This window comes from Phoenix dactylifera, chromosome 13 (assembly GCF_051530095.1).
Source record: "Phoenix dactylifera cultivar Ajwa chromosome 13, Ajwa_hap1_PhDact_Kaust_v1.1, whole genome shotgun sequence".
Taxonomy (NCBI): Eukaryota; Viridiplantae; Streptophyta; class Magnoliopsida; order Arecales; family Arecaceae; genus Phoenix; species Phoenix dactylifera.
In genome coordinates, this window is record NC_143202.1 from 26,564,373 (window position 1) to 26,591,087 (window position 26,715).

General features: G+C 40.1%; 2 protein-coding genes, 4 non-coding genes and 2 pseudogenes across 9 annotated transcripts; 1 reads left to right on the top strand and 7 right to left on the bottom strand.

The window, feature by feature from the left end:
- Window positions 1–61: 61 nt before the first annotated feature.
- On the bottom strand, window positions 62–7,259 carry LOC103703197 (ubiquitin-fold modifier 1). Of its 3 annotated transcripts, XR_003384899.4 has the most exons (5): window positions 7,097–7,259; window positions 6,909–7,006; window positions 6,355–6,387; window positions 3,535–3,665; window positions 62–470 (listed from the first exon to the last, which is right to left on the bottom strand). XR_003384899.4 is itself a non-coding variant. In XM_008785971.6 (4 exons), the coding sequence occupies exons 1-4, from the start codon at window positions 7,162–7,164 to the stop codon at window positions 394–396; spliced, it is 276 nt and encodes a 91-aa protein (XP_008784193.1). In that variant the 5' UTR covers window positions 7,165–7,257; the 3' UTR covers window positions 62–393. The 3 variants fall into 3 exon arrangements, 2 of the variants coding, with proteins under 2 accessions (XP_008784193.1, XP_008784194.1); XM_008785971.6 differs by lacking the exon at window positions 3,535–3,665 and having other exon boundaries at window positions 7,097–7,257; XM_008785972.6 differs by lacking the exons at window positions 62–470; window positions 3,535–3,665 and adding an exon at window positions 3,672–4,052.
- On the bottom strand, window positions 1,924–2,046 carry LOC113462477 (small nucleolar RNA snoR86). Its single transcript, XR_003384905.1, has one exon. It is a non-coding gene; the product is annotated as a small nucleolar RNA snoR86 (small nucleolar RNA).
- On the bottom strand, window positions 2,112–2,230 carry LOC113462476 (small nucleolar RNA snoR86). The gene has a single exon (XR_003384904.1). It is a non-coding gene; the product is annotated as a small nucleolar RNA snoR86 (small nucleolar RNA).
- LOC113462478 (small nucleolar RNA snoR86) lies at window positions 3,569–3,690 on the bottom strand. The gene has a single exon (XR_003384906.1). It is a non-coding gene; the product is annotated as a small nucleolar RNA snoR86 (small nucleolar RNA).
- LOC113462483 (small nucleolar RNA snoR86) lies at window positions 3,754–3,856 on the bottom strand (annotated as a pseudogene).
- On the bottom strand, window positions 5,170–5,292 carry LOC113462481 (small nucleolar RNA snoR86). Its single transcript, XR_003384909.1, has one exon. It is a non-coding gene; the product is annotated as a small nucleolar RNA snoR86 (small nucleolar RNA).
- A 4,634-nt stretch (window positions 7,260–11,893) lies between the features above and the next one.
- On the bottom strand, window positions 11,894–12,953 carry LOC103703196 (cold shock protein 2 pseudogene; annotated as a pseudogene). Its single transcript, XR_015972630.2, has one exon. The product of XR_015972630.2 is annotated as a cold shock protein 2 pseudogene (transcript).
- A 7,913-nt stretch (window positions 12,954–20,866) lies between these two features.
- LOC103703195 (uncharacterized) lies at window positions 20,867–25,528 on the top strand. Its single transcript, XM_008785968.6, has 2 exons — window positions 20,867–21,195; window positions 24,924–25,528. The coding sequence occupies exons 1-2, from the start codon at window positions 20,943–20,945 to the stop codon at window positions 25,265–25,267; spliced, it is 597 nt and encodes a 198-aa protein (XP_008784190.1). The 5' UTR covers window positions 20,867–20,942; the 3' UTR covers window positions 25,268–25,528.
- Window positions 25,529–26,715: the final 1,187 nt, after the last annotated feature.

The following is a 26,715-nucleotide window of genomic DNA, read 5'->3' on the forward strand; positions in this document are numbered from 1 at the left end:
ATTATTATCGCTTAACCTCCAGCAACAACTCAGGCACCATTTGTCCTAAAACACGGATAAGTAATTTTAACCATATGGATGCTGACCTTAATGGTTTTGAAATATGTCATTAAAATGTATGACACAATGGTGAAACAATTTAGTTACACTTTATAGGCTAATTAAATTAGGACCAGAAGATAGTCCATCCAAAAATATACAATGTAAGTGAACATTGGACGAAAGCAGTATCGTTGTTTGACAAATGACAACTATTAGCGTATTGAGACTACAAGCCACCACATGTTTTCTGCTCTCTAGAGCATGGAAAGAGAACATGTTGATAGCATAACTTATTTATCAGCAATGACGAAACAAACTTTAGTGTCCCCAAAAGGTAAGTTTAGCTCACATTCAGAAAGTCTGTGAAGCTCCAACTCTGTCACGAGGTATGAGACGCAGCTCTGAGCCATGCTTTAAAAATACATTACCTGAAGAGACAGAAATCACACAACAATTATGGACGGATGGATCCAAAATGCAAATGTAATTTTTTCCACTGTAAATCAGGGAACTGTCGATCAAAATTTACAACATGAATCCTAGAAGAGCAATTTTGATTGCAAGGGGGAAAAAAAGTAACCAGAAATTCTAATGCAACGAAGAAATATTATCCTATTTGCATGGACTAGAAGACATTGAAGGTCAGAACAGTCCACACCGTCACAATCAGCTTGATAACCAAATGGAGCAGTTTTAAAATTCTAATACTCATAAAATCTACACAAAAATATAAACTCAAAGAGAAGATAGCTGTCTAAGTGCTCCACCACAATGTCTCAAGATAAATACAATCTCTCTATCAGTCGCACTATCATATAAAGATAACATCATACTTAGCGGATATAATACTTCCCTATATTAGGGTACTCAAAATTTTAATACAAAACAAAAGTCCAACAGCCCACATTAGGTAGCTTGAAGCAGGTGCTTCACAAGTTCTAAAATTGCCTCTTAAAACCTGCAGTCTAGCCAATGATGAACTATATTCACAACACTGAAGTAATGTAAATCATTTGTGTAGTCAATACAGTCTACTAGATAATGAAAGCCTGTGTTTTAGCAATATAACAATGCAATTTATTCCTGCAAGCTTTTCAACTAAGCATGTAGCATGTGTTTTTGCCTGCATAATACTATCACAGGCTTAGAGAAACTGAATTCATGTCCAATTTTATTCTGCAGCTAAAACTCATGCACACTAGGTTAGCATCAAATCATGATATGAAATAAATGATAGGACAACTAATATTGTCTTATTAAGATTAAACAATAGTACTCTCAAAGCAAAAGAAAACTAGTTAGCGCCCACAATATACAAATGGATCAAAGTGTGCTAGGAAATATGAACATGCAACTTATAGAACCATCAAAAACAACGAGTTATAAAAATCATAACAATCCAAAATGCCAGGAAACAAGAACTTAAGACTTTGAACATGGTTCCTTCCTATCATGAAACTATTATCTAGGTTTTCATTTAGGAAGAACAGAAGAAAGGAATCATATTTATACAGCAACTGACACACAGTTTCCAAGCTTCTTTAAGTAATCTATGAAAGACAGATACTACTGAACTGCTTTTGGTATAACAACAGAAAAGCTAGAATTAATTAAGAAAGCAGCAGTACATCCGAGACCATCTTCAAACCAGAGATTTCGAAATTTCCATTATTGTGAACCTTCAAGTTTCAATGACCCACTCATACTTTCACCAAAAATAAATGACCCACCCATAATAGCCTAAAATGACTTTTCAAAGATGGGATGCGATGGATTTCCTCAAAAATGATCTTTCAACAATTGGTGATTTCTAAAAATAATGCCAGAGGAAAAAATGTTCTTTACCTACTAAATGAGCTAATATACTTGAACAGCAACAAAAATGTAGCAATGTGCTCAAGACCATCTTCAAACAGAAAAATTTCAGAGAGGCCGAAAATTGCATCACTATTATTTCCAATCTCTATCAAAAGTGTTCACCATCTCAATTAGATGACTTTACTGTGAGATTGGCATATTCTATTTCTAAAAAGTACATGAAATATAAAATGTAAAATTAGGGGTATCAGAGTGTAGCAATTTGTTCCAGGCCGTCTTCAAAGAGATTTGAAAGGCAGAGAAAATTGCACAGCAACCATTGCCAACATGCATCCAAAGAAAATGCCTTTTCAATCAGATGACTTTGACCCACAAATTGGGTTATAAATAATTTCGAATTATAAGACAAATGTAACAAAAAATAAGAACAAAAATCATTTCCAAACAAATTTACATATAGAAGTGTTAAAACCTATGAAGCTGCTCCATCACTCTTATTTCAGAATATGAGGACTTGGACATATTGCAACTATTAAAATTATAATCATTAGACCGTCTTCATTTCAAATAAGAGATGCTATAAATTCATCCTCCTCTCTTGCCTAAATCACATAATAGGAATTACAACCACGTAACTCATGATATGCAACCCATGAAAATTACAGGTTTCTCAAATTAAAAGATATGACTTGATAGTAAATTATCAAAACAAGATACCATCGACCTCCCTCCCTCTTTGTTCTGCAAATTAACAACATACTTGTTTCAGACATAACCTTAAATTTATTGATCTCATATATTCACAGGAAATCATAAAACTACACAATGGCATGGTTACAGGCAAAAATACCCTAATTGTCAGAAAGTTTGATAACACGTATATCTAATCAGAAAACAGTTCTATATAAGAAAAAGAGCATTCAAGTGCACCATGCTCCCACTATTACAGGGTCCGAGGAGGGTCAGATAAGCGTAGCCTCCCTCCCCACCCCCCCCCCCCCCCCCCCCCCCCCCCCCCCGCCGCCGCCGCCGCCGCCGCCGCGTGCGGAGAGGTTGTTTCCATGTTTCAACCCATAAAACCCATATCACAATGATGTAACCTTATCAATGCACCAAGGCCCACCCTCTAGGAAAATGTTATGCATGACTCTCTACTACCTTATCTGGTAGTAGGAAAATGTTATCAAAATGCATCAGCATCTTCAGCTTTACAGCCTGACCTACCACCAGATAAGCTCTGAATCCTACCAAAACAAACTTATGTATCTGCAATCTTAGCGACCACCTGAGGATAACCGCCGGAACAAACTTTAATCATTTGATAACTGGCAAGGGCGGCAGCAGTAGTATATTCCTTCTAATTGATCGGTTCTCGTAGTCAAGAGTGGAGTTCAATTTAGTTAGTGGTAGTACAAAGTATGTCACTTCAGCAGTCTGGTAAACTAACATAAAATCTTAGGAAAGCTAAAATGGAAGTAAGAACACTGAGATATGTTATTGACGATCTTCAGAAGAGATAATAATAAAAAAATGCTCAATGAAAAAAACTGAAAAAAGATTTTCAGAAACTTATAAGAACCCTATTCAAAGATCGGGCATGAAGATCCCTTGAAATGATCTTTGATCCATGATTAATTTCAAAAATTGGTATTAGAAAAAATGTTGTTTACCTACCATAATAAAGATTATTTACTCAGACAACACTTGCAGTGTAGCAATTTGTTCGGGGCCATCTTCAAATACAAAAATTGAGAGGGACAGGAAATTGTACAGCTATTACTGCCAACCTTTATCCAAAACATTCCCTGTTTCAATTCGATAACTGTGCAGTGAAATTGGCTCGAGAATTTTCTAAAGTAACAACAAAATATAAAAACAAATTACAGAAATCAGAATGTAGAAATTTGTTTGAGGCCATTGAAAGACACAAAGAACTGCACTGTTATTGCCAATCTTCATCCAAAGTATGTGCCAGTTCAATCAGGCAGCTTTGCTCCGCAAATTGGCTTATTAATATTCTATAGTTATAAAAATTATAGAACAGAGAATAAAGTCTTTGTACAACCATTAATCCCAAGCAACTTTTATACATAAAAAGTACTAAAACTTATGAGCCTACTTAGTCAATCTACTTTGAAAAGACGGGGGCATGGGCTGCACGTACGGAACTTCTATATATTCATCCTCATCTCCTGCTTAATCACATGATAGAAAATACGATCAAGTTTACTTCATGTCATGCAGTAAATTAAGTGTGCAGGTTTCTCAAATTAAATGTCATAACTAGAAGAAAATCATTGAAACAGAAGTTTCATCTGGAGTTTGCAAATTAACAAAATGCTTGTCCTAACAAAGCCCTAAAGTTATTGACCTCATCTATTCATAGGAACTCAAGAAGAGATGTTCTTATAGCAATCACATTGCTATAGGGAGGAAAAGAAGGGACCCTGAAAATCAGAGCCTATGATACCACAACCAGCTGACAGGAGGACTGTTATGCAAGAAATAACTAAAAGCATTAACATCTTTTGGCTCTGCAACAAACTTGTTTGCATCGTTGGTTACTGCATGAGGGAAAGAAATCCCAGTTGGTTTTAACAAATCGTGTCTACTGGAAAAATAGGATAACATAGTGCTTTAATTAATTAGCAATTTAATAACTGATTCAGGTGAAATGATATTATATTCCTTAATTGATTAGTTATTGCTGTCTGAGTGTTCTGTTTGGTTAGTGCAAAGGACATGATTCCAGTCATCTGCCAAACTTGCATACAATGAACATGCTGAGGCAAACCAAAATGGCTATCTATAAAATGACTTCAGTAAACTAAAATGGAATTAGAAATTTTGCAATATGTTTGACAACATTTTTGCATTTTCCAATATTTCTAACCTTCAACTGTTCCGATGATTTGCTGAAATAAAAGAACAGAAGATTTTCAAAAAGCTAAGATGAACTAAGATCATCTCAAATAAAGGATATAAAATTCCTTGATCATCAATCCATGTATGCGTTCAAAAATGTATGCCAGAAGAAAGCCTTCAATACCTAATAGTACAGAAATTATGTACTCAAACAGGAATTAGAATGTATCAATTTGTTCACGGCCATCTTCAAACAGAAATAATTTAGTGAGATAAAAATTTGCACTACTCTTACTGTCAACCTTGATACAAAGTATTCACCGTAAATTGATGGCCCAACGCCACCGAAGAGGGTGTGGTTGGTACGGAAAACTATCCTTGGTCAAATTCAATTGGAAGACTTTTCAGTGAAATTTGTTTATCGGTTTGCTTAAGGGGAACCAGAACGTAGCAATTTGTTTGAGCTCATCTTCAAACAAAGAGATTTGAAAGGCACAGAGAATTGCACAACTATTACTGACAATATTCATCCAAAATATTTGCCATTTCAGTTAGACAACTTTGAACTGCAAATTGGCTTATAAGTAATTTTCAATAAAATATAAGTATAACAACTATTAATATCGAAAAGTTTTAGAATATAGAAGTACTAATACTTATGAAACTGCCCCACACTCTTATTGTAAAAGATCAGGACATGGATTTACGACAACTAATTAAATTTCAACCTAGTTGTTCCTCTTCATTCCCAACAAGAGGAGGCACTACAAGTTCATCCTGATTTCCCACCTAAAACACATAACTAGAGATATGTCCAAGTAACTTATTTCTTATGGTACATAAAAGGTTCACTGATTTCCAAATCAAAGGACATGAATATAAGAGGATTGCCTGACAATATACCATCAACCTCCTTCAATCCATGAATTAACAAAATACTTGTCTCAGCAAAGCCCTAAACTTATTGACTCATCTATTCATAGACAACAAAAGAAAACATAGCACAAACACAGCATATTAATCAAAGCTAAGTACAGCACAGAAGCCTAAATAAAGAACTATTATTTACACAGCATGTATCAGGATTTTTCATCCCTGCAACCTGACCTAATGCCTTATCAGCCATAGTTCCTATGAACAGAAAATAAACTTATGGCCCACTTAGTCATCAAATGAGATGACAAATCCCAAGTTCAAATGAACCATAACCTTTAGAAAAAAGGATAACATGGTGTTTTGACTAACCATCCATTTGATAATTAAAAAGGGAAAAAGGTGGCAGTGAAAATTTATTAATTCTAGTCAACTAGTTCTTTCTATCAAAGTAGGGATTAGTTTAGTTCATGGTCGGTGCAAATGACATGAGTCAGGCAGCAAGACAAACTCTCACAAATAAAAAAAGCTTAGGTAAGTGACACGGATGCATCTACTATATTAAAGATAGTGACAGTCAAAATATATGCATGTTATCATGATAGTAAAGATAAGTATTACTCCAAACCAATGCTAGAGATCATAATATCTATCCCACTCTCATTGCCATAACCCAAGAATCGCATGATCATAACATACCTGAAAAGACATTCAGGTTATGAACAAAAAATAACACTAGAGATCACAAAGGCGTACCTGCACTTTGCTGTGGGTTAATACCCACACCATCTGCACAAGAGAAAAGGAAGAAGATCACATTCAGATACAAAGTATAGGAATTGTTCAGAAAGGACATTTTCTTGAACGTATACATAGATACAGGTACAAATCCCTGGTTTATTTGAGTTAAACATCTAAAAAGACAACACTAGAGATCACGTGGGAAAATTACAATCCTAAGAAAAAACCTAAAAAATCAATCAAATTCAACGTTCTTTCTACCAGCTTCTGAAACATGGAATTTTATACATTTTCCATTAAAAAACTAGTTTTTCAACGGAAACCTCACACTGGCCGTGATTGTACAAAAGATTTAAACGTAAAAAATCGTAACGAAGAAGAATCCGAGAAAATCTAGGCTAGACCCATGCAATTCACAAAAAGAACCCCTAAATCCAGATGAGCTCGCGAAAGAACGTTATTTTGTGACAAAGCAAACTCTTTCTTCTAATTCCGGCCCTAGAATCAACAGATCAACATCAAGAACAGCCGCGATAAAAACGTAAAACGAGACGAGGGACGCATCATACCGTTGGTGATGATGGCGCTGGTCTGAGGAGGGACCTTGAACTCCTCGGCGGCGAATTTCAGCACCGCAGTGAAGGGCGCAGCCTCCGGGACGCTAAAACTGATATGGAATCAAGGATTAAACGAGGAAAAGAAACCCTACGATATCCACGAGACTATCGAGAAGAGAGAGAGAGAGAGAGTGGCGTACACTTTGAAGGGGAGTTTGGGATCGGATGTGAGGGTGATCTTGAAAGAGACCTTTCCGCCAGCCGCCATTTCGCCCCCGCTAGCAAGGAGAGGAGATGAGAGCGAGGGAGAGAACACGGAGAGTGACGAGAACCGAAGAATATAGAGGAGGGGGAAGGGAGCCTGGCCCCTTTTTCTTCTTCTCTTTTTTTTTTTTTCCTCCTCTCTATTTTTTTTTTTTTCTTTTTTTTTTTTTTTTTTTTTTTTTTTTACTACAAGAACCCCTCCGAAATGCCATGCTGCATAGGTGGCGATCCAGTCAGCAACCCTATTCGCCTCCCTATACATATGTATTGTCTGAAAGACACTGCATTCTCTCACTATTCTTTAAATATCACCGAGTAAAGGGCTCCCATCCCTTTTTCGCCCCTCCTTCTGCAACCAGTCGATCACCATAGCTGAGTCGCCCTCAAAAATGATGCACTCCGCCTTCGGCCTCCGTCTCGCATAAGAAATGCCTTCTCATGCTACCCTGAGCTCCTATCGGTATCAGTCCATCTGTACATCGCCTGCCCACTACAATGATCTGTGAGTCATAACTCCTGATCACGAAACCCACACCTGCTCTAGCTCCATCACCAGTAGCACACCCGTCAAAATTCACCTTTAGATAGCCAAGAGATGGGGGCTCCCAGAAAACAAGAATAAACCTGGGTGCTAAGCAAGCAAAGTGGGGTCCCAGATGTCCCTGACCATCCTAAATGAAACTGTCTCAGTGGGCCTGATGATCTCAGCAGCCTGAATGAAAGCTCTCTCAACAACACGCCTTGGTGGATCCCGCCTATCGTCAAACACCGGGCGTTCTTATCCAGCCATATATGATACGCTAGATAGGCACTCGTCATCCCCCACTCCGTTGTCCTCAGACTCTGCATAGCATCCCTCATTTAGCGTAGAAGATCATCTGCAGATCGAGACGTATGGGGCCAGGCCACAGCTGCTCTACTCCAGATCTGCACTACTCGCAGACATCCAAGTAAGGCATGTCCGATAGACTCCTCCTCATCCAGGCACCATCCACAAGTCGCACTAATCCTGACACCCCTCCTCGCCAACACGCTTCTAGTTGATAGACACCCTCATGCCACTTTCCATAGAAACAGGATCACTCGAGGATGTATCTGCATCCTCCAGATCCATCTACTGTCCATCTACTTCTTGGTCTCCCCTCCCAACACCGCCTGCAAGTCTGCGACCCGCACCCTGGGCTTGCTTGTGGTTGCCCATGGTAGCTTATCCGCTGCCCTCCAATAGCAGTGGAGTGGCCAGAACCCTCTCCACCAGCTGGCCACCAAAGATCTCCTTAATTGGCTCATGCCACCTGCTCTGGCCCGGAGGAAGCAGATCACTCACCCTACAACCTCACTTGGCTCCCTTTAATATCGATATCAGATCGAGAAGTGGGCACGGTCGCAGGTCGATCACTTTTTTGGTTTCCACGGGCCTGTGCATTACTGGAGATAGATGGATGGCTGTGATGCCATCCCAGCTTCAACTATTTAACAAGATTTTCAGCAGATTTCCATGGGATGGTGGGAATAAAGATAAATTACCCATCGTTTGGAGAAAAGCCCACTTGGCCATATAACAACAGAGTACCAAGTTGAGAAAAGCGAAAGAAGATAAATTGATGGAGGAGGCGGTGGAAGGTTGGACTTTGTTACCGGAGACCAAAATACCAAGCTTATGACGGCTAAAGGCCGACGGTTCTTCGACACTACCGTCATTGGAGTGGAACTTAGAGCTGTATAGAAGAGCATCACCTATGCGAGACTTGTTCAAGGTACGATCTGCATTCACCTTAAAAAGCTATGGTGATCGAGTGGGTTCGAGGCCGGCACAGCGATACTGACGGGCAGTTGCTGGTCCACGACCTATTCAGACTAGCGATAGAGTGCGGCTCAAAAATAAGCCACACATATTTACCATAAGACAAACAGTGCTATTGACCAGATCACCTCTTTTGCAGCCTATTATTTTGGAGAGCTTTTTTTGAAAAAACAAAAAAAATAAATTAAAAAGTTAATAAAAAATGGAAAGAAATTTTTTTTCTTTTAGTTGGGATTGGGGCCAGGTCTGCCTTTCAACCGGACATTCCACCTCATTGGATCAGGACTCATATGACCAAAGTGATCAAACGAACCCAGACTGCATATGCCATCACTGGTTTTTATTTTTCCCCTTTATTTTTACACTTGTAATCTTTTATGCAGCAATATTTATTTACCATGTCACTGACCATCTTGACAACAGGGCTTGGACATGCATCTACGGAGCCTGCTGCACCACAACAGCCTTCATCCCCTCCCACAATTACAGGTTCTGGTCTTTCCCAGGCCTCCTCGCGACTGGTTATACTGCCTGGTACCTAACAATATCTACCTTGCTCCATGGGCAGGTAGGTTAAAACTTGTGGTCATCCTACACAAACCCCAACTTTATTCTCATGGTTCCTCCTGCTCTGAAACTTCAAATACTTTGACCATTCAGTTCACTTTGAATACTTGGCTCTGTTCTACAAAAAAATAGTTTTCTAAACTACAATAGGAATATTTTTGAATGAAAACCACAAGTTGTCTGAATAGTATGTTTTGGACTTCCAACTTATAGACTCCACAGCTTTTTTGTGCATCACCTTGATAATTGAAATGATCCATTCACTTAATGCATTCTGGTTGGAGACCATAAACTTAACATTAAAGGCGTACCTGGACTTCTTAGTTTGAAATGTGATTAATCCTATAGTTGCTAATGCAACTGATACTGGACTATGCATGACCCTAGCATTCAAAGATAACTCTTCTCACCTTTTGCTTTGTACCTCTTCAATTAAAATTTTCCACCAATATCAAAACAAAGATAAGTAGCATATTTGAATCATATAGTCCTAACATGCACTCTTTTCCCTCTAGCCCATGTTAGTATATGGAGATCTTCATTGCTCTTACCCAAGTCTTCTCCAGTCTCATATTCTATCATATGCTGAATAAGCCATTTCCAGGATTTCTCACTTAAATTGCTGCTAGCTACTCCAATTTTTTACCCCAAACTACTCTCTCTTTTCTTAAAGAAGCATTAAGGCTCCTATTCCAACTTTGACCAAAACAAGTCCACCATACACCACCCAGCAATTATATGTTACTTCAGATATCCAAGAATTCATATATTCAAGCATATTTTCTCCTCTTATTAAAATTTAAAAAAACAAAATGCTATATGAAATTTGTTTGGCAAATCTCTAGTTTGTCATTTCTTCCACAGCCTCAGCTTATCATATTTTGTCAGCACATCAAGTCATCAATTCTATAGGCTTCAATGTAATAGACCAATAATGTAAACCTTCAACTCTAGAATCTAAAATTCCCTACTGTAGTTTCAGTCCAACTATCCATCCCTTCTCAAATCTCACTGACCAACATCATATTTAAACAGAAACAACAAACACAGAAAGCCCAAAAATCTCAAGCATCGGAAACATACATTTTACTTCTGTCATAGGAAAACATACATAATACATCAGCATGCAGCAAAACATACAGCCAGGCATAAAAGAAATCTCGAGGTTGCAACGCCCCTAAAATAGCTCAAGGTCCAGACCCAAATAAAGAGCTCGTGGACTTGCAAATAAGCATCACCCAGTTACTAATACATTAATATCAAATGGCAATTTATCTATGACAATTATAAGATGGTAAGGTTCGAGTCTGATGGATGATGTACCTCAGTATTCTCAAAGAAGATAGTGTCATGCAGGAAAGACTTTAAACTTAAGATGGGCAGTCAGTCAAGGGTTCGAAGTTATTCCAACCCTTCAACAATCTCCACAACATAATTAACCAGCGACAAATTAAAATAGACTCAGGAAGATCATACTAATATGACAGCCTCAACCTGCAGAGCAGCAATATGTAGGAGCTTGCAAGCACTTGACCAACTTAAATGGATAGAGGAGAACACATATAGAAGACAAATCAGTCCATATACACAGAAAGGTATTACCTTCATTGTCCTTATCCACAGTCACACATTAGAGGCCATCCAACTATTTTGTGACCTTGGTTAGAGCCAATGAATCCGTGAAAACAGATCAATTTTCTGCTTGGAATTACCAGAGCATTCGTATGCAAGCCTGCAAATCTACGACTCACCAAAGCACGAAAGCCATGTCAGAAAATTGATTCCTATTGTGCTTCATTTCATCAAAGTACACATCAGAGCAGCAAAGATATTGAACATATCATGGAGAAACAACAGTGCCAATTTTTTTATAGATATCAACAGCCAATCCTGGTAGAAGATTACCGTCAGAAATAAAGAATAAATATTTCCTACAAACATTCATCTACAGTTGTTAATCACAATTCACAAGCAAGTTATACCATTAAGGCGATGAAGATCTTCCATGACGCCACAAGCCACCAAATACTCTTTTCATTGGTCATTAGCATGACAAATTTCAGAATCTTTATAAATTAAACACGTCATTACTTTGTGCCGCATGATGTGATTAGTGGGCAGCACACGATTCTTAATAAACCTCAATCAAGAAAAGTGGATGGAACCTTCACCAAAATTGACAGGAGAAGGCTTGCACCTTACAGTAGTTTTTACACAAATCACAAACCATTTTGATCTGCCAGCTTCTACAATCTTACAAAAGAAACATGTTCCATTCACATAACACAATACACAAAAAATAAAAGACAATCGAAGATTACTGCAGATCTCATAATAAATGAAGAAGCTTAAATCGAACATATCCACATAGCAAAAGGCTTCATTAATTCCATATAAAACATGTGCATGAAATCCCAAAAATATTAAACCTGGAAAAAAAACCCTATATTTCTGTAAGCAGAAACCACGAGATCAAAAATCAACTAAAGAAAAGGGAAAACTTAAGAGGAGATCTAATCCAGGATACAATCATATAGGAAAGCACTCAAATACAATTACTTCACTTCATGTGCCGTTAGGGCACTCCCGCGCAAAATGACCTTGCTCTCCACAGTTATAGCAACCCCCGCCGCCGCCGCCGCCGCCATAGCTGCCGCCTCCTCCATAGCCGCCGCCTCCGCCATAGCCGCCGCCTCCACCATAGCCGCCGCCGCCATAGCCGCCGTACCTCCCTCCGCCGCCACCGCTAACTTCTCCCTGAGTACAGTCCCTAGCCAAGTGCCCAGTCCTCCCACAGTTATAGCACGGCCCACCACCACCATAGCCACCACCGCTATACCCGCCGCCATATCCGCCGCCTCCATATCCGCCGCCGCCATATCCTCCAGCGCTGCCCATCCTCCCGCCTCTCCCCCCACTCCTCCACCCTCTCCCGTATCCACCGCCGACGCCGCTTCCATAACCCCCACCGTACCCTCCGCCGTATCCTCCGCTTGCCCTGCCTCTGCCGCCAGAGTACTCCCTCCCTCCGCCTCCGGCGGAGGAGATGGCGGATCCATGGGGGCCTGTGACGTCGACGGCCTTGGAGCGACCGTCGTCGCCGTGCTCGACGGCGAACTCGACGGCGTCGCCCTCTGCAAGGGTGCGGAATCCGTCGGAGCGGATGGAGGTCTGGTGGACGAAGAGGTCCTCTCCACCGTCGTCGGGGGAGATGAAGCCGAAACCCTTCGCCCCGCTGAACCACTTCACCATCCCCGTCTGCCGCCTCCCCTGCGCCATCCCCACCCGAAAACCCTAACCCTAGATCAAGCGGCAGCAGAGAAAACTTCGGGAAGGGAGACTTCCGAGTTCCGATCTCTACCCCACTCTCTTTCCACCCTTTATGGCTGCGTGGAATTCGAAACGGGGGATGAGGTTATTTTAATGGGACGATGATTTTAGGCATTGGACGGCTGGGATTCGGCCTTATGCATTAAGGAACGAATCGAGAGCGGGTATGGCCTTGGAGAATAAGTAATCGAAAAGACCATGAGCTCCCCACTCTTTCCCACGTGTCCAGTCCAGTTATAACCGCCGCCTTATCGGGCGCAAAGCATGATTAATAGCAAGCTTGTTGGATTTTAGGAAGGACAGCCTAAATACTACTCTTATTTTGTAATTTTATGATGTTAACTACAGAGTTACATCATCTCATTGGGATCAACTTAATCTAGCTTTGGGCATTAGCACAAACATAGCTGATAGGGTTTGGTGAGAGGTTGTGGGTTAAGCACCACAACATAATATTGCATATCGATGACTCAGAAAATAAGCTTATTGCCTACTTAGCATCCAGCCCATATATCATATGTTGCCAGCTACGGGCTACTTCAACCGGTTGTAGATCGAGTTAGAATATATGTTTAATAAAATAATTTGATTTGGATCTGAATTTTGAATCTGTTTAATAAACAGCTTAGATTTGAATTGATAATTTTTTGATATATCATATATTCGACCAGATCCGCATCTTATTCGGTCTGATCGGATTGCCACTCCTAATTTATAAGGAAAACACAGAAGCACGGAATGAGTTCGTCGGAGTTGGATTCGGATGTCTTCCATTCACCCATGGGCAGACAAGTAATTTCTCTTGGAGATTGTATGGCTGGTTAAATTTTGACCACAAGTAATCCAATTTGGCTACGTCACAGGAGCATGAGACCCGAGATAGACCATGCTTAACGACAACAGCACAAATACTAAGTATTTCCTTCAACTCTCATGCGGAACTACAAATGCGTCATCAAAGTCCTGCAATCACAGACCAATACAAATGCATTTTTTTTATGGCTACAAGCTTATTTGTCCCCATGATAAGCCATTAACATCATGATCAACTTTTTGTTTTTGTTTCTTTGCACAGCTGTAATGGATAAGAAGACATTGATGGATACCAACGCTCAAATAAAAGCAGTGGATGTGCATAGATCCCACTTGTGGATGAGTTCGATGTGTCCATCAGCAAAAATTCAAGTTCTCTCATGAATTGTTCTTTCACATGAATAAGGAAATGTAGAAACCCAAAAACCTAAGATCTTGCTACATTTGCATTGGAGGTTCAGGCTGCAATGGCCAAATTGATAAAAAAACCAAAAAAAGGTTGGAGAGAACCACCTAAACAAATCAAAATTCTAGTTCTCCAGTGAAAAGAAAACAAATGTTCTTTAACTTTTAACTTTTAGTAAAGAGTTTTGGGGACCAAGTGTAAGAGATGCCAATTGCTGTAGCTTCCTGAACATGAACTGCACGTTTGTTCTGAAGAGAAAGGATGTGAAATGGATTGATAGCCATTGGATAGAAACTGTTCCATTAGAAAACTTGTAGAAGATGCCTTTCAAGTGGTAAGGGAGTAGCACCACCACCATTTCCTACTTCGTATGTGCTTGGTTATGGCCCAAGGAACAAATAGGATTGATTTATGGATGCCAGATGCATCCGTAAATCCATGCATAAAAAAGGTCACTTTGATGACAGTGATTAAGAAAATTTATTCCCATTGCAGCACACTACCTATGTTCTGCCTGTCACTAGAACATTTCTTCTATCATGAAACCAAAAGCGTACTGCGAGAGTGATTTAATGGGTTCTGTTGCTGGAACTAGACCCGGGGGCGACCACTGGCTGAGGAGGAGGAGCTCCGACAGGTGGTGCGTCGGCGAGCTGCGTCCTTCGGGGGACCTGCAAGAAGTTGGTGGCCGGGGTTTCTGGCGCCGGCCCTCCGATGCTTCAGTCAGAGGGGGCTTCTTATGGAGAAAAAGAGAGATTATATATAGAAGTCAAAAGTCAGAAGCCCCTTTCTCTGAGAAGAGGGAGTCTCCCTTTTATAGGAGGGGTGACAGGGTTACCTGTGATATGACTGTGCGAATTAATAAGTTGTCGTCATGATTGGGCGTGATCGTGTAAATTAATGAGTTGCCGTGGATGACTGAACGTAATTGAGTGAGTCAATGAGTTGCCGTGGATGGCTTGAGATTTCGAGCTGGCTGGAGGTACGTGGAGATCGTGCGCATTTAATTGTTGACAGTCGCCCAGGCGGAGGTCGCGTGATAGGATCCCGAATGAGGAAGAAAGGGGCTTGATTTCCGGTGGAGTGGAGAAGTCTGCTTCGTCCTTTGACCGAATCTTCTTCGAATTTGAGGTCGATCGGGTTCGGCTTGGCCGAGATCAAGGCCGCGAGCTCTGAGGTCGGACGTGCTGAGGTCGAGCGCCTCGAGGTCGGGCGCCTTCAGGTCGGACCCCCTGTGGTCGGGCGTCTTCTAGGTTGCTGCCGTTGCGCTCGTCGTCACGTGTCGGCGATACATCCACATGTTTTGGGCAATCCATTTTCCCCCAATAGGTTCCCATCCCAATTTTTATGCTGAATAATCAATAAACTACGAACTTCCACTGGATAAATTGGAAACATCTAACCAGAACCTGCTCTCAATGGAAATTGACCAAAAGTGCAATCTATTTAGCGACCTTGTTGAATGGCTCAGCATTCTTAATAGATTTTTTTTTTTTTTCGGTTGGACCATGCAAAAAACTGGAGCTCAGCATGCAGATTAAGAAGCTAAAAAGAAAATTTCCATTGGAGATCATTCCGAAGAAGTTGTGGATCACACTAAGAATCCAAAAATATTGTCACAGAATGATCAGCAAACAAGTCAAACATCTATGCATTCAGAAAAAGTACAATTTAGAACAATTAGATTGTTTCTTTTAGCTCTTTGTACAATGAAACAGGACCTTCTGCTTCAAAAAAGATATAGAAGTATCTTGTTGTTTCAGCAGGGACTGCAATTTACCAACCAAACTCAACAGATGCCCAAGAACTCTTGGCACATAAGGCTCCAACAGCATTTCATCTTTATTAGCAAAGCTCATTCAATGCTAGGTTTTGGCCAGGCGAAGTATGGTATCTTCGACATCATTTACTGAAATGGTTTAGTTTAGTGTGTCGAGGTAAGCACAAGGAGATGTTCGATCATTAGAAGTGTGAGTCCAATTTGGCTTCCTCGACCGCCCGGGCACTGTTTCCTTTTTTTTTCTTACAAAACGATCGGTAAATAAATAGATAATATCTTGCTCATGTGGCAAGACAAAAAGCCAAGGGCGATTAGGGTTTCTTGTTTATTGGAGCTCCTGCAGATTTCTTTCTTCGTCCAATATGATATAAAGGGACATTTTCTGTAATTATATGATTTTATCATTAGTATTTTGGTCTAAAACGAAAACTTTTATAAATCTAAAATAGCTTTCAGATGTATGCTAAAAGTACTTTTCAAAATAATCTCTATTTTGGTGCTTCTCGCAGGTAGACGTTTTCAATTTTTTGGCAAAACTAAAACAGCTTTTCGATTTTTTTTGCCAAACAACCGTATTCCAGCCAATAATATTTTTGGAGAGTCAGAAAGTACTTGCTGACCCACCAAAAGCTCTGCCAAATGGGCCTTAATTTTGCTAAAATCGTATGACCGATTAGGACCTTAATTGATTTATAATTGATGGTGCCAAACTTAGTTGGCCTTACTAAATTTCACCTTGATTGATTTGTGATTGATTGTATCAAACTTAGTCGGCTTTACCAAATTTTGTGAGCCTCCTAGTACTATATAAAGGTTGCTCATGTACATTGTAACAGACGAGCAGAAGTACAATTCTCTTCTCTTTTTTTTCAAATATTTCAATATGGTAGCAGAGCCACTAACTTGTTGCCATCCTCTTTTCCGCCTTATTGTCGTCCTCTTTTCCGTGGTCGTTATCATCGCTCGTAGATCTTCTATTTTTTCTTCTCGTTTGGGGGGCAGTCGGGGCTCTGGCCTCGATGACTTTCAAAGCCCCAATCTTTTCATCAAAATTTTAATAAAATTTTAGCTTTTTTCCTCTCTTTTTTAATTATTTATTTTTATTTTCTTATTATTTTTTTGTTTCACTTTAAAAAAATTATTTATTGGGCTGCCGTGGTGCTTTCACTCTCCATTCAACATTCCGTGGCCTTCCATTAAATTGTTCTAACCCACTCTCTCTCTCTCTCTCTCTCTCTCTCTCTCTCTCTCACATTAAATTGTCCTCTTTATATTAAACCTATACAAAACTCTTCCTCTCTCATTCTTCTTTTTCAACATGTTTGGCATGAGTCGAACACTCCATATGCAGTTTGGGGCCCGGCTAGTACTAGGTCTCATTCTTTAAAATATTATCCATCAGAGGCTGTGAAGCACAATGGATCCTATTGATCCTGAGCATGAGTCAAAGTTCACCATCGAAGACGCCGATTCTCACACCAATTGGGCCAGCTGCATCTGCTTAAGATGGAGAGGATCACCATACAGCGCGCTAAACTATACTGTCAGAAGCTTAGCGAGTAAACTTGGCAGGTGTGATCTCACTCTAAACTCCAGTAGCAGTGCGTCAAACCGTACCGTCAGAAGCTTGGTGGATAAACTTGGCTAGTGTAGTCTCGCTCCAAACCCCAGCAGCAGTGCATCAAACCGTACCATCAGAAACTTAGCGGATAATCTTGACAGGTGCAGTCTCGCTCCAAATTCCAGCAGCAGCACGTCAAACCGTATCGTCAGAAGCTTGACGAGTAAACTTGGCAGGCGCAATCTCGCTCCAATCCCTTGCAGCAGCACGTCAAACCGTACCGTCATAAGTTTGGCAAAGGTAAACTTGGCAGGCGTGGTTTTGCTCTAATCCCTAGCAGCAGCGCATCAAACCATACTATTAGAAGCTTGACGAATGTAAACTTGGCAGGTGCGGTCTTGCTCTAAACCCCAACAGCTCCTACTTTTACTCTTTATCTAGTACGTCAGTTTTTCAGTACATTCGTGATCCAGTTTGCATAGCTGTTCAACTTGCAGACATCTTTACCAAAGCTCATCCTCCTGGCATCTTTCGATCTTTTGTTTCCAAACTCAAGTTGGAGTCCGCTTTATCATCTTGAGTTTAAGGGGAGATGTTAAAATCAAATAATTGATTAGGACCTTAATTGATTTGTAATTGATTGTGCCAAATTTAGTTGATCTTACTAAACTTCACCTTCATTGATTTGTGATTGATTGTGCCAAACTTAGTCGGCCTTATTAAATTTTGTCAGCCTCCTAATACTATATAAAGGTTGTTTCTGTATACAGACGGACAAAAATATAATTTTCTTCTCTTTTTTCCAAATATTTCAACAAATTTGGCGCATCGAGACAAGCACAAGGAGATGTCCGATCATTGGAAGTGAAGTCCAATTTGGCTTCGTACTCTGTTCGGGTGTGAACAAAAGCATTATAATTAGAATCAGCTACCCTAAAATTTCCACAGACGCAATGAGGTGCTTGGTTGTGGGTATGATTTCTCTGGGGTCATCATGGTGCGAATGGACCATGTGTGCTCATTATGATAGTGGCCATGCCATGCATGTTGGCTTCAGCCCAATAACATAAGATGGGTGTGTTTTAGTACCCTCCTAGGTCTATTTGGGAACGATCCGAGAGGGAGAGAGTGCCAGAAGGGAAGAGGAGACAACGAGAGGGAGAGGGCAATGGATCAAAGGCCCAATCTCCATCGAATCCAAAAAAGAAAAAAAAAAAAGGAAGAATCTTTTTATTAATCTAGCTAGAATCGGGTCTGCAACCATGGCGATCTCCTTCTTTCTTCTTGTGCTATCTCCCTCTCTTCCACTCCGATCCCCTCCTAATCCTGCCAGGCCCGGTGGATTGTTCCCAAACAAGCTTTGCGATTTTAATGCAAAAATATATATGTATAAATTTTCTTTAGATTTATGCATAGCCTCACTCTAAGGAGTGAATTGAATTAAAAAATCTTTGGTAAGATCCATGCAGTATTTATGGTTTACAATAAGCAAACTTGGATGTTCATTTGCTGCTAGCAAACATGGAAAGCAATTTCTATGAAAACTTAGTTATGCCTGAGTTAAATACTTGTCTGTCGATTTAGGATTATGTTTTCCTCTTGAGATGAGACGTAAAAAAAAAAACAGATAGATTGCTTGATCAGATAACCATGCCGGCATACCACAGGTAATTATAGGAACAAAGAAGAGAAATAGTTGAGTTCAATTGAATTAAACTTCAAAGACTTTTATTAGCACCATCGATTTAGAAAGGTTGAAGATTCAAGATAGATCAAAAAGAAAATTTGACTAAAAAAAAAAAGAAAAGATAAAAGGTAGAAAAAATAACTACAAGATAAAACAGGTAAAGATAATATAAAACTAATATGATAATCTGATTCGTATAAATACTTATCTTTACTTAAAAGATAAGTATTTTCTCTTTCATTTTGATGCGTGTCTGGATTGGTTAGTACCATTCTATGTATTTTCTTCCCTGTCGATTATATTTAAATTTTGAATCTTCCCTCGAGCTTTCAAGTTATATTGCCCGGTAACTGATTTTAAATTGACCAAGCCAGTATTTTCTAATATTATTACCTAACACTTAGCCTTCCATAATCAATCTATAGCGTACCTAAAATTGTTCGGAGTACATGTTTGATCTTTTTCGTGCACTTTTGACCTATTTTGTTCAAATGGTCAGCTTCGTGTATTCTCGGCATATCCTTTGAATCTTCTTCGAGTCATTACCAATCTTTAATAATGACACGTAGCACTTAACAGCTGTTTGCTGTAATGTTGCCACATGGTATTCACAACACATTTGAGGGCTTTGAGCATCGGTCAAAGATATACTATGTGTGGCCATCACTCAGGGTACGCCTTGTGGGCAAAAGAGAGAGAGCTGCCATTAGCACTACGTGAGATTGTGTATTTTGATTTTCTTGGATGTATTCGGACACACGTTGTCTGAAGAACCCGTTTAAGCAAAAAAGAAAAAAAAAAAACTACAAAAGCTGCTTTTTTCCTCCTTCCTTTCTCTCTCTCTTTTTTTTTAAATTTTATTTTGCAACAGCAACCCACATGCAACGGATATTAGTGCAACCCATAAGGATGAGAGAATACAAAAGAGACAGGACTAAGGAGCGGTCATCTTGAAACTTCTGAAATATTGAACCGCAAAGGATGCTACCTAGTTCACCGCACTGTTGGCCTTTCTGTACGCATGAATAGTCCGATGAAAGGTGCACTCACTCAAAAGTCAGCATATATCATGGATCAGTCGCATCCCACCCAAAAGCACGGCCCGAATCCTAGATGCACTCGATCACCATAGCTGAATTTTCCTCAAAAACGATACGGTCCGCGCCCAGCACTCACCTCGCATAGGAGACACCCTCTCACGCAACTCTAGCCTCAGCACCGATCATAGTCTGCTCGAAGATTTATCGACCCTCGACTACCACAAATCCAGCCTTCTAATCTTTGATGACAAATTCGGCATCTCTGCTATCTCCACCCTCGCATCATACCTTCAGGCGCACGTCCTTCGTCTTTTATCATTTTGCGCTATCAGTATTTTTCTTCCATCCTCCTTTTTTTTTTTTGTGAAAAATCTAGTGTTTATGACCAAATCCAACTCTCCTTCCAATTCCATCCTCCACGACGAGTCTTCAGAGAAAAATATGAGAAATCTCAGCCCTTGGATGGAGATAATCTAAAGTTTGGACGTCCCTGATTGATGGTCCCCTTGTGCTGGACCACTCCAGAGGTGGACCACTCGCCTTCCAATTTTCCGCACGCAACCACTCTCGACACTCCCAAAATCTTCTTTAGCTAACCAGTTCCTTCCAAGATAACCCAATCAGAAATCGTATTGAATTACGAAATTTATTCCATCCTTGCTGTTCTTATCCATAACGTCACCATATTAAAACTAATACGCAAGAACACTTTGCATCGCGCCCCACCGTCCTCTCATTCCCTTCTCTCTCTCTCTCTCGGCCAACCCCCAACCCCACTACCCAACCTCCCCTCCATGGCTGTTGCTTATCGTGCACCGCTCTGCTTATCGTGCGCCTATCCCATGGCGAAGGATCCTATAGCCTCCGTCTCGTCCTTTAGAGAAGAGGGCCTTCTCCAGAACCCTTTTCTATGGGGCTTCGGTGGGTCGGAGGGGTGGAGGGTTCGAATCCCTTCAGCGCTTTCCGCCATCTCCATGACGAAGAGAAGGCGGAGGAGGAGGCCGAGCGCGAGCAGCGGGAAAGTCTTCTGCCTCTTCTACGACGACCGTAAGCTATCTCGGAATTAAAAATGGCTTTTTTGATGATATGAAATCGAGATGCTTCGATGGTGTCTTTTCTTGGCTTTCTTGCTGTTGTGATTAGGGTTTCTGGGTATTGGCTTTGATTCTTCTTACATGTTCTTTGTCTTTATTGGTTCATCAATTTTTTTCTTATCGCTGGGCTTCAATTTTGATATTGTTGAGTATAGCTTTTTTCCTGCATTGGGAATGATTCTGTGAAATTGGTTTAGAGACTTGTCGGTTCCTAAGAGAAAAAAGAGAGAAAAAGAAACGAGGAAAAAAAAGGAGAACAAGAAGGATCAAAAATAAAACTACAGAGGCAGAATATGTCAGTTTGGCGACAATATGTCACCAAAATTGACTGTAATGAGTTGGAAATATGGGAAGAATTAGATGAATAATTCATTCATATACTCAAACAGTCAAAAGAAACACACACACACACAAACATATTTGGATGGTGATCCAAGGGGAGCATTTTGGGGTTGAGACAGTCAGTGGATCTATGTTCATCTTTTGGTGATATTGCATCTAAGCTTAAGAAGCTCGAGATTATAATGTATTGTCTCTTTTTAGGTTTAATGTTCTTGCATATTAACAAGTCTTGCTTGCATGACAATATGGGTTATTTCTCAAAATGTGCTACATTTTGCATGGAGAGTGAGATGAAATTCCTTAAAAAGGCTCACCTAGCCAAGATGAAGATTTTAAAGAGGAGTTGAAGGGTCAGAATAAAGTTGTAATGCATGATCGGAAGGAAGACATTCAAAGAAGGTGAGAGGGAGCAGAAGTTTCAAAGGCATAATCTCGATAAAGGGCCAACAAGCTTTGAAGGCAAAGATACTCTGACTTTCACAGATAATGGCCCCAAGATCCTAAAAACAAGTTCCTAGGCATGTGATATTTCACGCTTCAGCTCAGCATATATATAGCGACTTTGTATGCAGGTCAAATCTGCTACATATTCGGCAATGGCATAGTAGCTGCTGCAACTCTAGCAGAAATTTTAGTCCACCGTGTGTTTTCCTTCACAATTTTATGTTCAACAGAGATTTTCTAGATTTAAAATTATGTCTTTCTTTTGTTCTACACTTGTCTCAATAATTTAGAGTGATTAGGAATAATTTGATTATGGAAATGTTTCTTCGAAAAGGTCGGTTGTCTTTCAGTGGGTGTAAGTTCATGCATACATGCCTATTTATACCTCATAAAAGAAACACCATTGGTTATCCTGCATTTATCTTTTTTTTCCCATTTCATTTTAAATGCACTGTCTGAATCAGTGCGGGACAAATGCAAGAGGGAAGCCACTAGTTCTTTGTCATAATTTTCAGAAGTTTTCTAGGATTCAGTAGTTAATATTCTTCTAGCATCTTGACCAAGTTCTAACTTATGGTATATTGCTTGATTTGGCTGCAAGAAAATTCTTCATTGACATGATGCCTGAAGCCTGTTTTGTCAGGTGATGAATGAGGTGATTAAGGTATGAGAAAGTCCAACCTGTAACCTAATTTTTTTAACTTGATATTTAGGTTATTAATTTTCTAAACATAGCAGAAATTTATTGGCAATTTTAGCCCTTAAGCATGTATTACATGCTATAGTATGCTTGGTTGCACACCCATACATAATTTGATTATTGACCTAATTAGTCACCGTTGCACACTCTACATGCTTAACAGGTTCAGATGTCTAGGACAATTTTTTGTTTTATTTACTTTGTAACCTTCACGTGAATTGACTGATGTTTGCATCCATTCGAAGTTTCTGAAGTAAGCATTTCAAAATCCAAAAAGTTCATTGGTTTTATAAAGTCTTGCATCTAGTTTTTGATGTCAAAGTTGCTTTAGTTGTCCACATGCTTGATTGACAACTTTGCTACTTAATGACAGATCACTACCAACTCATGCCTCAAATCTCCAATTTTCTGTGCTAGTAGAGGGCCTAGAGGTTATGTTGGTTATTTTGTAATATTAGATTCCAGGGCATATGTTGGTGGAGGCCGGTGTGGGCCAAGTCAGCAAGGCTCGCCCACGGCGGAGGCTGGTGCGGGCCAAGTCGCAATCGAACGCCGGAGGGGCACTTGGGATGGTCGGTTTAAAGACCATGGTTAAGCCTTCACTATCACCTGCGGGTTTTAGTGAGATGGCAGCGCCTACGGTTCTAACAGTGGTTTCAGAGCTAGCGGCACATGTTCGATTCTCAGGATAAGCGATTAAAAAAAACTCTCTTGCTTGGGGGGGGGGGGGGGGAATTGTTGGTGGAGGCCAATGTGGGCCAAGTCAACAGGGCTTGCTTGCTAGGGGGGATTGTTGGCGGAGGCCGGTGTGGGCCAAGTTGCAATCGAACGCCGGAGGGGCGCTTGGGATGGTCTGTTTAAAGACCATGGTTAAGCCTTCACTATCACCTGCGGGTTTTAGTAAGATGGCAGCGCCTACGGTCCTAACAGCATAGTTGTGTCTGTGATGGGTTTTGAGATGTTCAGATAATGTGGTGAAATGTCAAGCTTTGAATTTTTCTCTTTAAAGAAATTAATCCTTGTGCCTTAGTTTCTCTTGCTTTGTTCTGTCTTAGCTGGTGTTATGGGCTTCTTTGTATATATGTTGATTTGATTTATAATCCAGTTTGAGGCTTCAAACTATGCTGCTGACAACAACCTGATGCACAAACCTCCGGGAAGGCTTAGTTAACTGATAAAATACAAGTATTTAAGAAGCTTCCATGATATTGAATATGAGCCAGATATTAAAGATTCTAAAAGAAGCAGAAAAAAATCAAATTTTAAATTTTTAGCTCTTATGTGAATTCCACTTATGGCTGATTTGTTGGCTGAAGTGTCAGATTGAGGCCCTGTTTTCTGATTGATTATGTGATTGAGTTGTCTGGTATCAAGAACCCCACTATTATCAATTGCCGCATAGTGTGTATTATCTTTGTCCTATAACAGCAACGTTTTTTCACATATATTTTTGGCTGGTTATTTTTTTATTGTTAAGGTGGTGGATCATCATGCATATTGCATCATGGATACGGGTGAACTAGGTTGAGTCTTTATGGGTTGGTAATTCTGCGATTTTTGGTTTTCAACTTACCCGTAAGTTGGAGATTTCACTTTTGGATTCATGTACTCCTATAATGTGAATTTACGCATTAAAGTTTTGCTGTTCCAGGTTCTTTTTGGTAAAGTTACTACCTAAAAATGAGCCCCAATTTTGCAATTTTGAATTAATGGAGGTGAATTGTCTACAACTGTTAAAGATGATTGCTTCCTGATGATATGTCAATACTTCATTATATTGAATTTGCTATTGAAGTACTAGGTGGAACCAAATAGTGGACAGAGATCTGCAACAGCATAAGATCTTCTTCGACAAGCATGAACCAAAAGAAAAATGAAATATAGATCAGTGTACGAATTTCTTGAAACAAAATCCCGTTAGTTGGATCCTATTATTTGGTCCAGCTACCATTTCTTTCCTATGTTAATTGATTTGTTTCTTGGTGAAATGTCAAGCTAATAGTTTGGTTATTCGACACTTTATTTCAACCTTGAGTTCTGTTCTCAAACAGGGACTCCTTGGAGCTGCAATGTTGTTTCTGAATATGTCTACAAATAACTTCAGCTTCATAAACTCAAGCCACTGAAATATCAAAATAAGCATTGCCTTTTATCTCGTATTCCATATTAGTAATGTCCTATTCATTTTTCCACAGCTGAGGCCATCACTGCATGTGGTTGGAATGAATCTGTTCTGGCCAGTGATATACCCGTTCTTGTGGAGTTTTGGGCTTCATGGTGTGGACCTTGCAGGATGGTCCACCGTGTGATTGACGAAATAGCACGGGATTATGCTGGAAGAATCAAATGTTATAAGCTAAACACGGATGACTACCCACAAGTTGCAGTTTCTCATGATATCAACCGAATTCCAACAGTCTTGCTGTTCAAGGATGGGGAGATGCTCAACAGCATGACTGGTACCCTCCCTAAGTCTGTTTATGTGACAGCCATTGACAAATCTTTATCTCACCAAGAAAGCAACGATTCTGATAGTTGAGCTCCATCATTGAGTTCGATGTGGATTGGAATTCTCATTGGTCAGAGGCAGGATTCTACTGGATGATTGCTTCTAATATACTTCTCTTGTATCACCTCAATTGACAGCATTGTAAAATATTTATTGGATTGCTGCTTGTCGATGTATTCACTCGTGCTTTACAAATTAATGTAATACAGGGCTATTTTTTGAATACCCTGAGAAATATTATGTACAATAATCTCACAATTCATAACCAAGTTGTTTCCTTTCTTGTGCTTCCATTCAGGAGTTTGCGATCAAAGAACCACATCGGCCATCAATGGTGTTGCTCTTCCAGGGCCTGCATTTCGGGAGTCAGGATGCTTTTTCTCGTTAGTCCAGACAGGGGAGAGGAAAGCTGCGTGGCTGCGAAAGGCAGAGTCGACCAACTTACAGCTTCCCAGCCACAATTTCTCATTTACCGCACATTTGTGGGGCAAATGTTGAGAACAAACTACCTATATTAAAAACATCGTTAGACGGATGGCGTGGAAAAGAAAGGATAAATATTTTATGTCTGAGTTCATTAATTATTTGTATTGGGAAGTTTAATTGAGAAGATTCCTGATCAGTCTCATAGGTTTGGGGTCGTGATCTTATTTTATAAAATATAATAAAATAACACTATCTAATAGAGAAAAATATTGGGCACCTCGAGCGACCGATCTTTTTGATCTCAGATATAAACCGAGGTGAACGCCTTCAGCTCGAGCCGAAGAGAACAATCAGCACGTGTTGACAAGGACTGACAGTATTAATCACCAACAGCTATAGCAGTCTGAAGTTATGGTAGTACTGCACTCTGCATCAGATTAGCACTGCACACAGTTTATACAGACTGACTTCCATGACACGCGAGCCCTCTATATAGAAGGGTAGTTCAGGGGACCTGAGATACATATACAATACTACTCGTAGAGTCATTCTCTGTTGAAATCCTCTTCCTTCTAAACTGTTACTTTGTTATTTTGGCTTAAACATCAGAGAATTTTTCGTCGGAAACTCTTCAGCAAGCAAACTTTTTACAGACGACCAGCAGAGGAGACCGGCACTCGACACGTCAACTAGTTTGCTGAAATCGCCTCCAGCCGATTTTAGAGTAAACTGAGCTGCGCTCCGATTTCGGTTTGGATTCGGTGACAATAATATTTGTTAAACTATGCCACCTTGTAAAGACAAAAACATGCATCATAAATCAGATCTCAGCTATCCATAAAATTACACGACAAACATGAGCGACCAGCGAAAGACTTAAAGCCTGGTTGATTGGTAGGTGGAATCATAGAGATCGATTCTGAAATTGCAAAAATTAGTTTGGATTGACGAGAGTATAGAAGCTTGGGATGGCACAAAAGGGATAGAAACAGGACTAGCTATTGTGATTGCGGTGCAACCTTCATTCATTTTATCATTTACTCCTTAGGTTG

Coding starts and splice junctions, on each gene's coding strand:
- LOC103703197 (XM_008785971.6), bottom strand. CDS start 7,164: ATGGCGGCTGGCGGAAAGGTCTCTTTCAAGATCACCCTCACATCCGAT. Junction 6,388..6,908: donor CAGCGCCATCATCACCAACG/GTATGATGCGTC, acceptor TCTCTTGTGCAG/ATGGTGTGGGTATTAACCCA. Junction 471..6,354: donor TAACCCACAGCAAAGTGCAG/GTACGCCTTTGT, acceptor CTGTCTCTTCAG/GTAATGTATTTTTAAAGCAT.
- LOC103703195 (XM_008785968.6), top strand. CDS start 20,943: ATGGCTGTTGCTTATCGTGCACCGCTCTGCTTATCGTGCGCCTATCCC. Junction 21,196..24,923: donor CTGCCTCTTCTACGACGACC/GTAAGCTATCTC, acceptor ATTTTTCCACAG/CTGAGGCCATCACTGCATGT.